General features: G+C 36.0%; 1 protein-coding gene across 1 annotated transcript in view; it reads right to left on the bottom strand.

The window, feature by feature from the left end:
* The window catches only part of GRB14 (growth factor receptor bound protein 14), a 155,494-nt gene that overhangs the window by 135,844 nt on the left and 1,396 nt on the right, over positions 1 to 18,254 (bottom strand). The window contains exon 2 of the mRNA XM_020991076.2: positions 17,833 to 17,965. Within this exon, the coding sequence (XP_020846735.1) occupies positions 17,833 to 17,965 (133 nt within the window). The remainder of the gene's footprint in view (positions 1 to 17,832; positions 17,966 to 18,254) is intronic.

Here is an 18,254-nt window from a genome sequence, read left to right as displayed (position 1 = left end):
TGTACTGGCTGATCTTAACTCCTTTGGCAATGCACAGGGAGAATACTGTAACAAAGTACAGTGCCTCCAGAGGGAAATCTGACACTGACCAGAGCTGTGCCAATACCGAGTTAATGCCTCCACTTTTTTTCCTGAACAGTATTTTACATGCAGATGTCCATTTTCCCAAGAATGGAAGTAATCTTCAATAAACTGTAAATGCAGGCTAACTGATAAGTCTTTTTCAATATTGCAGCTACACCATCTTCTCCCAAAACTTAAAGTATATACAGTCATAATAATTAAGTGCATATTATTTCTCTTTTAATCTTATCTTTACCAGATTTGTTTGTGTAAAAACTTTTTAATTTTATGCAATCAAAACTAACATACACAAATTGATAAGGTTGACAATGTTCACAAGGCAATAAAAAGCAAATAAGAGAATTATGGAAAATAAGAGAATTCATTCTGAATTTGGGTAATCCAAATTTAGGATAAATGATAATAGTGGGTCATTAGCAGTCAATCTTGTTTCTGACAAGTATCTCTATCAGCATCTGATAATCCAAGCTACACTTCTGGAGATCTGAACCAATATTCATATTTTTTCTTTAGTGCCCCATGATTGTGTTTCTTTGCTTAAACAATGTCTATAAGTTCCAATCTTTCCCTTAATCCTTCAATAAGTGCCAGTCTTAATACTTCTTTTCCTTTGTAATACCCTATCTTTGTAATACCCTATAAGAACCCTTATTTGTGACTCTGCCTATGAATGTAGCTGGGAAGCTCTGGAGATTTCTAGACCAATAAGCATTCTTTCTTCCTCAATCCCCTCACCAAATGCTCCTGTAACAGATTCCCTACTATCCAACTGACAGAGTCCAGGCTCCAAATGGCTCACAAGTTGTTAGATTTAAGCCTGCAGACCATTTTGTAAAATTTTTTCAAAATTCATTTTAAATAAGGAAAGTAAAAAGGCAGGATTTGTGTGTCGCTCTTGAAATAATTAAGAACATTTTAACTCTTTTCTATGTAAACAGATAGGCTTCACAACATAGGTGGATGCTTTTAATGCCACCCTTTAATTTAGAAAGAATTAATGTATTATGTTGACAAAATAAAGGCCCAATTTTTGATGGTGTCACTACAATCATCACAAAATGGAGTTTTAACTATTTGATTAAGATCAATTGCTGTAATATCATCTAAGAATACCAGTGGGGATAGCAAGGATATAACCTCTAGCCTAAGGTCTGTCACATCTTTCATCCATTAATCACCCATCAAGTGTTTATTGAAGAACACCAATTATGTATCCAACCCCATGCTAGGCACTTTGATCATTTGAAAGCACAGTTGCTTTTCTAAAATAATTTGTGATTAATAATTGCTAGCATTTATACAGCAGTTTGAGGATTACAAAATACTTCATTTCTCACTTGGTCCTAACAATAGCCCTGAGAGGTAGGGCTATTATAATCCCCATTTTACAAATAAGAAAACCAAGGCTGAGAAAGGATAAATGACTTGCCCAGGCTTACATGGCAAATAAGTATCTGAGAAAGAATTTGAACTCAGGTCTTTACTCTTACCCACAATATAGTTGATGGAACGAGATTTCTAGATCAATGATGCCTGAAGTGCATTGAGCTCAATTCAACAAGGTACAAATATGCTCTAAAAGAGCATATATATATTTAAATACAAAATGCTCTAAGAGAACATTTATAAACATTTATTAAAAATGTAAAAACAATTTTATTAAAAGTACTTACAGTCCGAAAGTCTTTGGCATTGTCTTCTTCAATTTAACACAGTTCCTTCTTAGTCCACTCCTGTATTTCTCTCACATTAAATTAACAATGTTCACCTACTAGTGCCTGCCAAGTGTTTTAAACTCATACAGCGCCTTTGTTGTTAATGATGCTCATATATATCTTCTCCACATACTATTCCTTCATTATTCCATCCAACATATGTGCATCAACAGCAAAATCCTAGTATCTGAATGTATATCTGAAAAACTAATACTTATAAATCAAGCAATAAACATTTGTTAAGTATTAACTATGTGCCTGGCACTGTGCTAAGCATTAGGATACAAAAAGAGGCCAAAGATAGTCCCTGTCTTTCAAGGGCTTACAATCTAATGGGACAAATCCTACTCAGTTCCTCATTTACTTGACAATTAATCAATTTCCTTTCAACTCCTAAGGTTCCTCCTTGTGGTTCACCACTGTCTTTTCCCAAAACTTAAAATATATACAGTCATAATAATTAAGTGCATATTGATCGTTTCTCTTTTAATCTTATCTTTAACAGATTTGTTTGTGCAAAAACTTTTTAATTTTATGCAATCAAAATTATTCACTTTATCTTTTCTGATTCTATGACATTTGTTCAGTCATGAATGTTTATTCTATCTATTAGTCTGGTAAGTAATTTTTTCCATGTTTCTCTAATTTGTTTATGATGTGACCTTTCATATCTAGGCTACATTTGGCATCTTGGAATAAGGTGTGAAGTGCTGGTTTAAATCTAATTTCTTCCATGATGCTATCCAATCTTCCTAGCATTTTTATCAAATAATGAATAGTTCTCCCAGCAACGGGCGTTTTTATGTGTTTATCAAATACTATGCTACTAGATATATTTTGCTTCTGTGTGTTGTATACCTAATGTTTCACTGATCAATCTCTCTATTTTTTTAACTAGTGTCAAATTGTTTTGAGAATACAATAAAAAAAGTCAGCTGAGAAAAATCCTTGTAACAATATAATGGTCTCATTTCTAAGACATTTAATAAGGAATTGATTCAAATTGATCAGAATAAGAGCAATTCACCAATTGTATAAAGAGATGAAAAGGCAGTTCTCAAAGAGAGAAACAGGCTATTTTATAGTCACATATTTTAAAAAAGTTCCAAATCATTACTAATTAGAGAAATGCAAATTAAAACAATTCTGCAGTACCAAGTTACACCCATCAGACTAACAAGGAAAACGACAAATGTTGTCAGGACCATGGAAAAATAAACACATTAAAGCACTGTTGGTGGACCTGCAAATGGATATAACCATTCTACAAAGCAATATGAAATTTTACACAAAAAAAGTTTTTAAATGGTACATGCCTTTTATCCTAGCTCTATCACTACTAGGCCTCTACCAAAAGACAGCAAAGTAAAAGGAAAAGGTCTTATATGTACAAAAATATTTTCAGCAGTTCTTTTTGTGGTAGCAAAATAATTGGAAACTAAAAAGGTGTTCATTAATTGAGGAATGGTTGAATCATTATGGTATATGAACGTAATTGAATACTATTGAGCTATAAAAAGCAAGGAAAAGATGATTTCAAAGAGACATGAAAAGACTCGTATAAACTGACGCAGAGTGAAGTGAGCTTTTATTACCATACCATCAGTCTTATAAAAATGAACAATATTGAAGACTTTTATAAAATTATAAAGAATGAAATGAACAGAGCCCAGCAAATAATTTATGCAAATAGTATTATGCTCCAGGGTTTGAAAAAAAAGTTAAATATCTGTAACAAAGCCGGCAGTGAGGACAGTAGAGAAAATCTACCCCTCTATATCCTGGTGATTCTCTTGTCGAGGGTTTTAGGATTCCCTAATATCATTCAGGGATTGTTGACCATAAGAAGGATGGAACTTCCTTATGCAGAGGATCAACCTGGGCTCCCTGGACTCTCCCCACTCCTTCCTGACCCCCCTCCACAAATTACCCTTATCTCTGGCCTTGTCTATTATTATCCAACACTCTTCTCTCTCTCTCTCTCTCTCTCTCTCTCTCTCTCTCTCTCTCTCTCTCTTTCTCTCTCTCTCTCTCACACACACACACACACACACACACACACACACACACACACACACACACGAAAAGTTATCTCCAGGGTTTAAACTACAAGCATTAAAGTATGTTATCACTATAGATTCCAACTACTCAGACCATTTAGCTCAGGTTTAAAATAGCATTACAAAGTCTCACCTAGGCAAAAGCCATCCTTATTCTCTTCAACCCACCCACCATCCAACCACATCTGGTCCTAAGTCCACGTACTTTCTGTAGCTTGAGCTCCCCAAAGTTAGAAGCCATGTTTTATCTAAACATGTACTTCTCCCAGCACTCAGAAAAGCATTCTGCAAAGAGCAGGTGCTTCATAGATGTCTCTCCTTATTTAGAGAAGAGGAAGATTTTCTCCTACTGTGGCCCCTGGCTTCTGTTCAAAACTACACTTCCATTGTATCTATCTCTTTCACAAGAAAGTGAGGTTCTCTAGCTCTTACCCTAAAAAATCCTGCCTTCTCATTCATCCTTCTCTCACTGGCCTACAACACAGACTTTCCTTTTTCTCCTCAACTAGGTAACACAGTGGTTAAAGTACCAGACTTGGAATAAGGAAGATCTAATTTCAAATGCTGTCTCAGAAACTTGACCCTGGTTAAGTGACTTAACCTCCATTTGTCTCAGCTTTTTCATCTATAAAATGGGGATAATACTAGTACCTCCTTCCTAGAGGTGTTGTGAGGATTGAATGAGCCTTAAGGCATTATATCAATGTTAGCCATTGTTATTCACAATCCTTAAAAGATCCATTATTTCATCCTAGTGGGTACAACCTTCAATGATGCAAAATGCAATTTTATACTTCATAAAACAATTTAATGGGTATCTCTAACAAAAAAAATCAAGCACACTAAATGCATATATTATTGGTAGACCTTGTGGTCCTTAGCTAGTTTGGTCTTCCTCAGAAAGACATACAGTCTCCAACTGGCCCCTGTTCTACCCCTACTTTCACAGCTTCCAAGAACCTACCAGAGCTGGTACTCTCATGGACATAGCTTCAAAACTTCAGGGTCACTTCTATAAAGTGAGGAGGCATCAAGGCAAAGCTTTAGTGGAAACTCTTTTACTTAACACATTATCAGTATTCTTTTCTTCCACCTTTTTGTGAGCTATACAAATGGGTTCTGTATCAAACCTTCATACTACAGATCTACCATTTTGTTACCTATCTCCTCTCCTGCATGTTGCTCTGAAGCTTCTGCTATTCAAATTTCTTTCTAACCCCCCTTTCTCCTGTCCATCTCACAGTACAATCTCTCCCCTTCTCCTGGCGTAGGTTCCTTTTCTACTTATCCCTTGTTTAGAGGGCAGAGCAGAGAGTGGCATGGTAGCCAAATCCCAGTTCCGCCTCTCCCCTTCTCAGGTACATTGAGTTGCTTTACAACAGCATCTTCATTGCTACTCAATCTGCATTTTTCAAAGCAACTCCCACAGATTTCTGGCACACTTTTAAAATTAATTGAGGGATCCTAATTTAATTTTAAAAGTATACTAGAAATCTGTGGGAGTTGCTTTGAAAGTGCATATTGGAGCTGTGTGCCGTGGGTGCGAGTAAGATAAAACATATTACAAACAAAGAATTCTGCAGAAGTAATGATACAAATGATGTAAAAAAATGTCTAATTGGAAAACATATGGGCCTGGTAGGTAGAAAGAAAGAAAGAAAGAAAGAAAGAAAGAAAGAAAGAAAGAAAGAAAGAAAGAAAGAAAGAAAGAAGAAAGAAAGAGAGAAAGAAAGAGAGAAAGAAAGAGAGAGAGAAAGAGAGAAAGAAAGAGAGAAAGAAAGAGGGAAAGAGAGAGAGAGAAAGAGAGAGAGAAAGAGAGAAAGAAAAAGAAATAACCAATGGACGGGTTGCCCAGTCCTTAAAATGCCAAGAAAACCTGGTAAATTTATGGGAAGACAAGAATGAGCTGCAATCTGCATTTTTGGAGAATATACCTTCACTGATTAAATCACAGATCCTCAAGGATATTTTAAATTATCAAAGGCTCTTATTTATACTGAAGAGAGCCAGCATGGCATAGTGGATAAAGATCTGGCCTCAGAGACAGGAAGATCTGAGAGTGAGCCCAGTCTCTGATACTTCCTGGGTGACTTTATGCAAATTGTTTAACCTCTCAGTGCTCTAGGTAACTCTAAGGCTGTAAGTTACAAAGAATTTGCTGACCTGCTTTGGTGGGAAGAGGCTCCACATCTAAGAGTTCCCTACATCAATAAAATCACAGTTTCAGCCCTTATCTCTGTCCTATTCACACTAAAACACAAACAACTCTACCTATTCTTCCCCAGCCACAGAGTACTTCTCCAAAGATACACAATGACTTCAAGAAAAATGAAAAGCCATCCTTTGATCATATCTCAAAGAAAGAGAAAATAAAGCTCATGTGTAAATATACTATTCCAAGTCACTGCATTCAAAAAAATTTTTGAGATCTCAATATTTCAGGAGAGTTTTTTTTTTTGATTTGCAAAAGTATAAACTACTTACCAAATCCACTTGGGACTAACTTAATGTTAATATGTTTTTCCAAAGGTACATTAAGCATTGCTTACCAAATATGAATCAAATTAACCAACTAAATATTAAACACATAATGAAATAGTTCTAAAAGTATGGGCCTATTATGCTAAAAGCATGTATGCTTTACCTATACCACCACCCAGTTAAAGCACCAAGCTTACAAATTATTCATACATACAAATGGTCTTTCCAAAGTTCAGACACACCAAAGCTGCTTCAAAACCTCCTCCCAAAAGGAACCTTCATGTAGAAGTGTAAAGTCCAAGGACTGGAACTCAAACACTGACTTTAGTACTTCCTACCTATGTTGGCTTTTGTGATCTCTGTGCCTCAGCTTCTTCCTCTCTAAAAATGAAGGCTTTGAATCATGGAAGGGACCACTAAGGCCACTTCCACCTCCAAATCTGTCATCAAGCCTGCTGACATCCAAGCTGTCATGGAAGAGTAGTGCCACCTGGTGGCAGTCATGGGGAATTGATCCAACATCTCTTTCCCATTACCTCTGAGAATGCCTCATCATACTCAGTTGATTCCTTAAACATCCCTTAAACACAGTCTTAAAGTTCATTTCTCATGTTCTTCTCTTTTTCATTCTTACCTCAAAAACCCCCCTCTTTTCTTTTTCTTCCATCTCCATCTCATTCCATCAGTGAGCCAAAAAATAATTCTAACATAACTGATAATTCTAAAAAAAAAATGCCAATAGAATAGCCATTAATTATGAAATAAATTAGATAAAAACCAGTGTCATCAACTTTTAACTACAGAAAATTTCAGCCAAGATGGCTGCCTAAATGGAAACAAACCTCCCAGCTTCCACGTGACCAGCTTTATCATGACCAAATCATGATAAAGAAAATTTATGAGAAGAAAGTAGGGCTAAGAGGAAAACCATCATCCATTCACACAAGCAGCTGCTCATCTCCCAGAAAAACTAGAGCTGGGCCAGAGATTTGTGCATCCTGAAAAGCTAGAAGCAGCTAGAGCAAATGGCACCCCTAACAAAGCCTCGGTGGGGCACAGATGACCCAATAGCATCAAAAACCAAAAGAGCCCTAGGGAGCAGCAGCAGCCAACAGTACAAGGAGGCACTCAGACCAGGACAGCAGAGGTACCCACAGGTTACAAAGGCCCTAGAACTCTGTCTTAAGATGTCAGGGAGGTCCTTGAAGATCCAGCACTCTGAACCTCAACAATCCAGGGAGCCCTAACGACAAGAGGTAGGAGTCAGCAAGAGAGTCCAGGGATTCTGAGGCAAGTCCAGATAGGACTGATCACCCCATACAAAAGTGCAGCAGAGGGAGGAGTCTGGCCCTGACACAAAATCCCAGGTCAGGAACTAAAGCTGGAGAGATGAGTAAAACAAAAGAAGACACTGACCATATTTTTCTAATTACTGTAAATACAGTGATCTTCCGAAAGAAAGTGAGAGTAACTCTGTAATATCTACTAAAATGAATTTTTTAAATGGATTTTTCACATGGGCTGCATGAATATCTAAAAGAAATGAAGAAAAAAAAATGAAATAAAAACTCTGGAGGAAAAAAATGTAAGGAGAATAAAGAGCTTGGAAGAGAAAACGATAAATATTATCCAAGTAATGGATTCCCTGAAAATTGAAATAAACCAAGTAGAAAGTGATGACTCCATGAGATAGCAAACTACATTAGAAGAAATATCAAAAGATTTAAAAATAGAAGAAAATAAAAGATATCTGATATCAAAAGCAGAGACAATTGATAAATCACTGGACTCATTAGAAAAGAATTAGATGATATATTTTTCATAGCTATGGTAGTAGGTGAATTTTCAACCAACCAACGGAGAGAGCAATTTCAAAAGATAAAACAGATCATTGTGATTATATGAAATTGAAAACAAACAAAATTCATGCACTTGAGATAAGAAGAGAAATGGTCAAATGGGAAGAAAACTATATGTCAAATTTCTGGGCTATGAGTTTGGTTTCCAAGATATGTAGACACCTAACAAATATAGAGGTGCAAAAGTTATTCCCCAATAGATAATTGTCAAAGGGTATTAATAAACAATTCTTAAAATAAGAATTTCAAACTATTAATAATTATTTGGAAGAATACTCCAAAACACTGACAATAAGATAAATGAAAATCAAAACAAACCTAAAGTTTCACCTCACACCCAACAAAGAGGAAAAAAGATAGGAACAGTCAACATTGGAGGAGTTGTGGAAATATAGGAACACTAATGCATTGTTAGTGCACCTGTGAATTAGCACAACCATTTTGGAAAACAATTTGTAATTATTCAAATAGAGTGATTGTATTCATGCACTTTAAGATTTTATTTTTCAAGAAATCACTGAACTCCCTGAAAATTATAATTTTAAAAAAAAAGGCTTGGTTACTACATTTTAAGAAATAATAAAACTGCCCTGATATTAAAATCAGAAGCAAAACAAAGAATCTACTGATCACCTCCTGAAAGGTAATTCCAAAAGAAAAAGTCCCAGGAATATCACCGCCAAAATCCAAAGTCCCCATACAAAAGAAAAAATACTTCAAGCACCTTGTATGGAGTACAAGGAATCACATTGGATTCACACAAGACCTAGTAGCTTGTACTATAAATGAAAGGTGATCTTAGAATACAAGATTTCAAAAAGCAAAAGACTGAGGTTTACAACCAAAAATAACTCACCTCACAAAGCTGAGTATAATCCTACAGTTGAAAAGTGGGGTGGCGGGTTTTTAATGAAATAAAAGACTTTCAAGAATTTCTGATGAAAAGTCGAGAGCTGAGTAGGGACTTGGCAATATAAACACTAAAATGCAGCAAATTAATTTGAGCAATTAGAAAGAGCTATGGCATGATATAGTGCTAACATTCTAACAAGAGGAGAAAAAAGTGTTCTTTGAAAATCTTAATGTCTTCAAAAGTTATTGAGAGTTAAAAAAGAAACACATATGACTTGGAGGTGGACTGATTCTGTTCTGTGGGTCTGATGAGGAGAAAAGGAAGAGAGAGTTAGCAGCAGTGATAGGACCAGGCAAACTTTTTAATGAGCAAAAGAGAACAAAGAGACATTCAGAAGGAAGTATAGATAAGTAGAAGTCTTGAAAGTAAGTTGTAAACTTATTGTGTACTTTTAAAAAATCAATCAGTATGAAACAGGGAGTGATAGTTTCATAGATAATCCTCTTTTTGTGTTCTGCTGTGTATGTGGTAATATTCATTTTGATGTTTAAGTTCAGAATAATTATTTTTACTTAGAAGAAACTCAGAAGTTCCCTTTAAAACTTCAATAAAAAGTTTGTCACTTCATTCTGCTCTACTTAAACATGTTATTCCTCAGGCACCAGCATTCATGAAAATTGAAAAATTCTTATATATTTTTGTTCTTTTGTTCATTTGCTAGTACTGCAACAGTATTACTGCCTACTATTTTTCATTAAAAATGTATGGCACTATGTTTTAAATAGGCTTTTGTGTGGGATAGCCTGGGAATCTAACCACTATTTATAACATTGTAAAGGAAAATGTGTTCAAGTACCAAACAATGTATGTACTTAAAAACTGAACAGAACATAACCAATGTATAAGCTGAGTACTTCCTATTCTGAAATAGCTAATACTGCATCTTTTTTACACAAAATATTTCACGGAAACAATTTTGAAAATGTCAGGCAATATTGCATGGAACTCTATCTTTATATGAACAAGGCAGTGGTCTCCAAAGTTGGGCTCCAGTCCCCTGGCGGTCCACAACATTATCCCAAGGGATGCCCATACATGTACTATTGCCAACCATGGGGCCAGTCCAATACTCTCCCACTTTTGCCACCGTCACCACCACCACACAAGCTCTCAACCTTCTCACTTCTGCACACAAAGGATTGATCCCCTCAGAGCATTTACAACCTTACCCCTATCTGGGCACTCATAGCAGCAACTGCACAGGTGCCATTAGGAAAATTCCAGTTCCCCAGCATAGTGCCCCCACCAAGATCTCTTCATTTTGCAAAAGGCACTCCTCTGAGAGTGCACTCTGTACTTCAATCCCTGCCTTTTCAGAGTGAGTCACACAGGTCAAGCAAACACAAATAGATTGTGATCTGCATAACAGATCTCATGACATTATCTGCCCCCCAATAAACCTCCTTCTTCCAAACTTCTCTCTTTCTCTCTAGGTGCCATCATCCATCTAGTCACCCATGTTAACCTCAGAGTTATCTTGGAATCTTCACTTTCTCTACCCGACATATGGAAACAGTTGGCAAATCTTGTCATGTCTATCTCTACAAGCTCTGGAACCATCTATCCCCATCTTTCCTCTCACACAGCCACTACCCAAGTTCAGGCCTTTATCACCTCCCTAGGTTCTGCTTCAATGACTGATGACTTGTTCTCTATGCCTCAAATCCACTCCATGCCATACACATCTGCTACAGTTATTTTCCGAAATCATAGGTCTGATCTTGTCACTCATCAGTAGAAATTCAATTAAACTTCCCAAACTCCAGTGGCCTCCTATTGCCTCTTGGATTACATATAAACTCAATTTTTTATTAAAGCCCTTTACAGTATGTCTCCAACCTCATTCATTTTGCATTACTTCCCTCCCTGCACTCCGTGATCCAGCCAAACTGATCTTCTCATTGTTCCTCACACTCACAGAAAAATACAATTAAAATATCCGAACATGCAAAGGAGATAAAAGTCTGATAGCATCCATTCAGCAGAACCACATAGAGGCAGCTAGGTGGCACAGTGGGTAGAGCACTGCCCCTGGAGTCAGGAGGATTTGAGTTCAAATTCGACCTCAGACACTTGACACTAGCTGTGTGACACTAGGCAAGTCACTTGACCCTATTGCCTAGCTGGGAAAAAAAAAAGAATCACATAAAGGAGGGTAGATTTATGCTGAAAAGTTACTGCTCCGCTGAAATCACAGAATTTTGCTCATTGTTGTCAAAATTCACTTTTGCTCATTGTTCCATTTTGCATAATGAATATTTACACACAGGAAAAATATGACTCCTAAAAACCTGTGAAATTTACTGTTATGACCTAATAATTGACTGCAGTATGTGTGTTTTTCAATTTAAAAAGTATTTCTTAAAAAAAAGGAGAAAAAAGAAAGAAGGAAAAAGGAAGAAAAAAGAAAGAAGGAAGGAAGAAAGGAAGGAAGGAAGGAAGGAAGGAAGGAAGGAAGGAAGGAAGGAAGGAAGGAAGGAAGGAAGGAAGGAAGGAAGGAAGGAAGGAAGGAAGGAAGAAAGGAAGGAAGGAAGGAAGGAAGGAAGGAAGGAATCCCCCTGCTTGACTACCTACATTGATCAAATGAACTGAATAATTACTAACAATTATTATTTATAAGTTCGCCCTAACCTCAGGACATGTATGGAATTTTAAAAATATAATGAACTGCATCATTCTTAAAAACAAAAGGTATTATATTATTTATGAAATAATTTTTATCTTTATCTCTTTTTAAACTTTCATTTGTATGTTTTATAATGTATATCAGTAAAACAGTACATATATGACATAAATAAATGTACATATATTTGGGATATATACTCAAAAATTTCTTACTGAATGGGTATGCAATCAAAAAGGGCTGGAAAACAATGAATTAGGAGACAATTCTTCACAAGGATTACCTCCGGTTACTTGAAGTTAGAGATGGATAACTTTTTCTTTTTTCTTTTTTTAACTATACAAGGGTCACATACTCATAGAGGACCCTTGAGAATTCCAGTGCAGGCTAGGACAAGCACAACATGACTCCATGAACCAGAAAAGGCCAAATCAAACGGCAGATGTGCCTTTCAGTTCCAGGTTTCCCACCTAGCAGAATAGGAGAGTGTTCAATGGTGAATTTATTTACATTTCTATTTTCTACCCGTTAGGGAATAAATTATTGAGGGTTATTGTAAAATGAAGGTCAGAAAAAAAATAAGAGAAAGAATACTATAAAATTACTGTACAAATCAGTTATATTGGTCAATTTACAAAACATGACATTCATATACAACTTTTCACAAACATCTACTACAGGAAAGAAATCTTCAAACAAACATTATAGAGGAGCAGGAACAGACTTGCCTGGGAAATATATCTCTAGTTGGCATAATAAAAAAGAAAAAGAGAAAAAAGAATCCAGTTTTTTTTTCTTAAATAAAAAAGAAGACCAGTAGTGCTATATACTTGGGTATTTTATTTGTTAAGGAAGATAAAACACGTCCTATTTGTGGCTTCAATATGCTTCACCTCTCATGCATTATGCAGGCATTTCAAACTGTAAAAAAATATTTATGGTCTGTAAAATGATTTTGAGTATGGTTTTGAGTGGCCGAACAAGTTTTTAACTCTTTCTGTTAAATCTTCTATCAAATCCTTCAAAATTTGCCGTGTTGAAGAATTTGTTTATTTGAGAGTACTAAATACCTAGAATAATTCCTAATAATTTAGTAATAATAATTCCTAATAATGTCTTGGACATAATGTCTACTTGGGCCCTAAGTAGAATATTTATTAAAATGAATTTACCTTCTTAAAAAAAGACAAGAATGATTAAATAGAAAATGAAAGGACAAGCACAAGAGAATCATACATTTGTTCTCTCATGTTTCAACCATAAATATAAATAAGAAGAGCCTGTCATATCCTGAGTTATTTACATCATTATTTAATTTACATCATTATTTAACAAGAAGGCCAAATGCCTTGAGCAAAGAAATCTAAGGATAACACCATATACAAATTCTAGTTGAAAAGACAACATATTTTTATACACAAACACTTCAATACTGCAAGACTCTATTATTTCATACATATGGGTACACTCTCCACCAATACAAATCCCATTTCCTCTGTCCCTTAGTAGATGAGCTTCATGAATTGTAATAGCTAAAAATGTTCCTCACGTGACAGCTGACTGATAATGTCCTAACCATACTATGCAGATCCTTAAATGACAGATACTTTTTAGGGCTATACTTTAATGTTTTTCCAGCTAGGTAGCGTTTGGGAGAGATTGTGGTCCAACAACGTAGATTTCAAGAACCCACAGTCAACACAATTCTAAGTGATGGTCAACACCATCTTAAACATCAAAATAGGGCTTTTGTGGAAGATATAAGAGATATACGTATAGTCTTTCCTTCCCGTGACAGGCTATGTGATAAAAGAATAGTAAACTTGACATCATAAAGAAATAGGTTCAAAGCCTGCCTTTGATATTAATTAGTTGTGTAACTATGGGCCTCAGTTTCCTCACCAATAAAATCAGGCTAATAATACTTTCAGTGAATCTACTTCACATGGTTGTTTTGAAGCTTAGACAAAATAAGGCATGAAAAAGACCCTATAAACATTAAAGTGTTACATATGTGTTATATTCTTGTTTCCATGTGTCTACCAATTTCAAAGAAATTATCATATATAAAAAGATAAAAACCAAAAGAAGATTTATACATATAAGGTCAAGGTAAAAATAGGAAGAAGGAAAAAAAGAAAGCTTGTCTGCCCTTCAATTTTCTGGTTTCTTCCTCTTTATACCCATAACACATATATACACACATATATGTGCATATATACATGTGTGTATATTTGTATATCTGCCAAAATATTGATTACTATATATGTGTATATATATATACATATATATATATGCACATATATATATATATATATATATATACATTTGCAGATAGAAATAAGTAAAAATATAAATCAAACATTTATTGAGCACCTATTGTATATATAATACTATGTTATACTGGAGAGAGAAAAAGTGTATGAAGAAACTGGTTCCTCCCTTAATGGAGCTTACAATCTACAAGTAGCCATATTCCAGTATTGGTCTATGTTAAGGACTGGTCCATATTAGTCTAGACCAACAGAATCCTCCCTGATCACTGACAAATAAGGATGTCTGTGTGAAAACCCTGTTTCCTGATTAGATGGTGCACAGAGCCAGGGAAAAGTACCAAAGCAGGAAACAAATATCAAGACAGTAGAAAACATACTTCCCTTTTACAAATCTGATCTCCCTCTTAAAAAGACTTTTCACTCTTCCCCAAATAAGTTTGTATACGTTGGAACAATGGCCTACACTTAAAACCCATCCACTTCCAACCCTACCACCATCCCTTCAGAACTGTCTCTTAGAGCTGTAGAAAACCTTAAAGGCCATCCAGTTCAAATCTTCGTTTTACAGATGAAGACCCAGAAAAGTTAAATAATTTTCCTCAATTGCAAAGCTCAAACAAATACTTAGATTTCCCCAGTCTCAGTCTACTTGTTCTTTTCGCTGTGCTTTGGGACATAAGTACACTAACAGATACTGTCCTCTCCCTTCAAAACAATATTTCTCACTTTAATAATTGTCTTAGCCATAGATGCTTCTGAGACTAGGCATAATACTGAGACACAAAAATGTCAGTTACTGACTGCCCTTCATGACACCTCCACCATTTTCCCTTCAGAGATTGTTGCTTAGAACATCCTCCACTGAAGATGCCTGTTTGTAGTAGATATATCTTGCCATAAGATACAGAAATTAACCTAGTCCCCTCCTCATTACAAGATATAAACAAACCCTCAATGAACATTCTTCAGTCTAGAACACAATCTGATCTAACATTCATTGCCCTTTCCCCTATCCTTTTCAAAAATATCCACACACCAAAACCCAGTCATTTCCCTATGGCCACCTATCTCTTGGAGATCCATTTTTCTTGATTCTGAACCATACCTCCCAACTCAAAGCTCTTTTTGTACATTTTCTTGCCCCATACTACTATCTTCCACTTGAAGACACATAGTTCCCATTCAATATTATGCTTTCACCTAACATCCACGGATGCCAATCCAGAAAAGACCACATTTCAAGTCCTGTAGCATTCTTCCTCATCTCTATCTGCCACTTCCTACCTCAAAATAATGACTCCCATTATCTAAGAAATGAATAAGCCACTTGGGGCGATTTCAAAGAGTTTGAAAATATCTTTTCCTGACATAACTCACTCCAGTCAAAGGACTGGAGCATATTCCTTAGAATATTGCTACATATGCCTTCCTATTCTCCTCTACTCTTCCTCTAAGCTACTGTGAGTGAATCATTATAGGGTCATACCCTAGTACTTAGACATTTTCTACCTACAAACTATACAGGAGGCAGTGTGTCATAGAGAGGAGAGAGCTGGCCTTGAAGTCAGGAAGACTTTGGTTCAAATCCCACCTCTGACACATACTGATTGTGTGACCCTGAACTAGTCTCAATCTCTAACTCAATAAGTCATAGTATCTACCAGTATATTTGTATCAATAAAGGGAGTTTCCCAATCTAGGAACTGACTCTATTAGTGAAATCACAAGTCAGGTTCTACATACACACATAGTCAACTTAGAAATTCTTTCCTAGGTGAAGATCTTCAAGAACAATGGTGGAGAAGAGGACAGATGAGGATAGAAGAGTGGCAACACTGGGGAGGTGAGGGAGCACTGTGCACTGTAGAATGGAGGTGTCAAACTCATGGCCAAGTATAGTCTGAACCCAATCAAAATGTATTTGGGAAATATTTAACAATGTAAGTTAAAATATAGTAGAACACAGATAATGTTGTATGGTTTTCTAAGTCAATATCTGGCTCAGACACTTTAGTAGATCCATTTTTGTTTTTTGTTTTGTTTTGTTTTGGAGGGGGGGGTTGAAACCACTGATGTAAAAAACAGTCCAACAATTCAGCCATGGAAGCATTTGTTCTAGAAAAGGGCACAGGCTTATCTTCTAAAAAAACTCAACTGCATCTTTCATGGGTTGGGGAAGAGGCAGGGTAGGGCCATGAAAGAGAAAAAGTGTTATCCTGCATGTAACAGGGACATTACAAGTAGGAACAAACAAGAAAGAAGGTCCTACTGGTAAGAAGTACCAAGCACAATCCCATTGAGGGACAAAGATCTCCAGATCACCCCCTCCTCCAACAAAAGACTACTGTTTTTCTCTTTCCAAATAACACTGAGCTGCTGACATGCATTTTGGCAGGAAAATACAACCTGCCCTTACCAGAGTAGTGAAAGAGTTAAGGTAAAGCAGCTAGATTCTTACCAGTGGGAAGGGAAGCTAGTTAGCATTCTTCTGTTGCTACCAGGACCATAAAATTTGAGAGTTGGAAAGGATCTCAGCAACCACCTAATCCAACTAATACTCAAGAGGACTTACCACCACAACATGAACAAACATTAATCATCCAGCTTTTGCTTGAAGATATCCAATAAAGAGAGAATCCATCACCTATCAGGGGCCCACTGCACTTTTGAATAACTCTAATTGTTAGGAAGTTTTTCCAGATATCAAGCCCAAATTTGCCTACCCAACTACATCTCCCTCCTTTCCCTTCCCCACTTTTTATTTTCTTCTTACCTTCCTTGAGCTAGAAGCCCAAGGGAAGAATTCTATGATCCCCAGTGCATCCCCAAGTCTGTGGAAAGTGTTAACAGTAAAACTAGAGGTAAAACTGATTGGTTCACCTTTCCCCAAAAAATACATATGTATAAGCCCAAAGCTGAACCTTGAAAGTCAGGTCAGCAAGCATTTATTACGCACCTACTATGTGCCAGGAAAAGGAAGAAATCCTAACTGCCTAAATATCACTTTTCAACTGCTTGTCCACCATTTCCCTCTTCAGCCAGAGGTTTCCAGGCTTTCATTCCAAGTAGTCTTCCTCAAGAACTCAAAATGCTGAAGAAGGAAATATGGAAGAGGTTCAGAACCCAATTAATTTTGCCACTGAATTACTAAAGAACAGTGACAAAGTTAATTCGGGAACAGGGAGGATCTCAAGGATTAAAGATGTTTGACAGAGGTGATAAAAGATCAAGCCTTCTTTGTCTAGAAAGTACTCCTCCACCTTGAAGAATCAACTTCTTTCAAGGCAGGTACCACCTTCTATATAAAGATTTTGCTAACCTAACCACGCACTCTGGTTATTAGCAGCTTCTCTCTCTTGAAATTATTTGTGTTACTTTACATACACTTCACAATTGTTTACTTGTGTATACTTGTAAGCCCGAGTCCTCCTCGACCTCCCCAAATGAAATATAAGCTTCTTGGTGGCAAGGACCACTACATTTTTGGCTTTATGTGGTTAATAAATACTTGTTGGAAAGGGAGAAAAGGGAAATAATGTTATTATATTTACACACAGTACGTATATATGATTGTGTTATTAAATATATCACATTTGATACAATTTGTTACGACTAGATACGTATTGATTTTTCATATATTTTATTGGGGAGTTTTTAGCCATGAAGCTAATACTATAAGGAAAGCCTGCCTCCTTTTCATGATTGATATTAAATAGTCCACAGACACAAAAACCTAAATCAGAAGATTGAATGGGTCTTCTAAGATGTTATGTGATTTTGTCAATCCTAAGAGTTAAAACAATGAAACTAAAAACTCATACCTGTTTTTTCCTTGAATTTGCTTTGGGAAATAGGCTTGCTGAAAACACAGATGTAAATGGAGAACAACAAAGCTCAGGGAAAGGATTTGGAATAGATGGCATTTCTAGATCATTGAGATCTTTCTTTTTTCTCCTGCAACCAACAGAACATAGGATATAATTTACATAAAACAGAATGTAAAATATAATTGCTGTCAGAATCTAAAACTGTTAAGGCCAAACAGTACTGTAACAGACCTAATATTATATAAAGTACATTGAAAGGCTTTATGGTGTACTTTCTGTGAATTAAATTTTTAAAAATACTTTAATGAACTTAAACCTTTTGTAATATCCTTTACACTTTTGACCTTCCACAAACCATCAGACATGTGGGTAAACAGCAGTTTTGGGTAACTTTTCTGAAGCAAAAATACATAGAC

The sequence above is a fragment of the Phascolarctos cinereus genome, unplaced genomic scaffold (assembly GCF_003287225.1).
Source record: "Phascolarctos cinereus isolate Bilbo 61053 unplaced genomic scaffold, phaCin_HiC Scaffold_726;HRSCAF=1367, whole genome shotgun sequence".
In the NCBI taxonomy this organism is placed as follows: domain Eukaryota; kingdom Metazoa; phylum Chordata; class Mammalia; order Diprotodontia; family Phascolarctidae; genus Phascolarctos; species Phascolarctos cinereus.
Note: the sequence above shows the minus strand (reverse complement) of the source record. Positions and strands in the feature narration are given on the sequence as shown.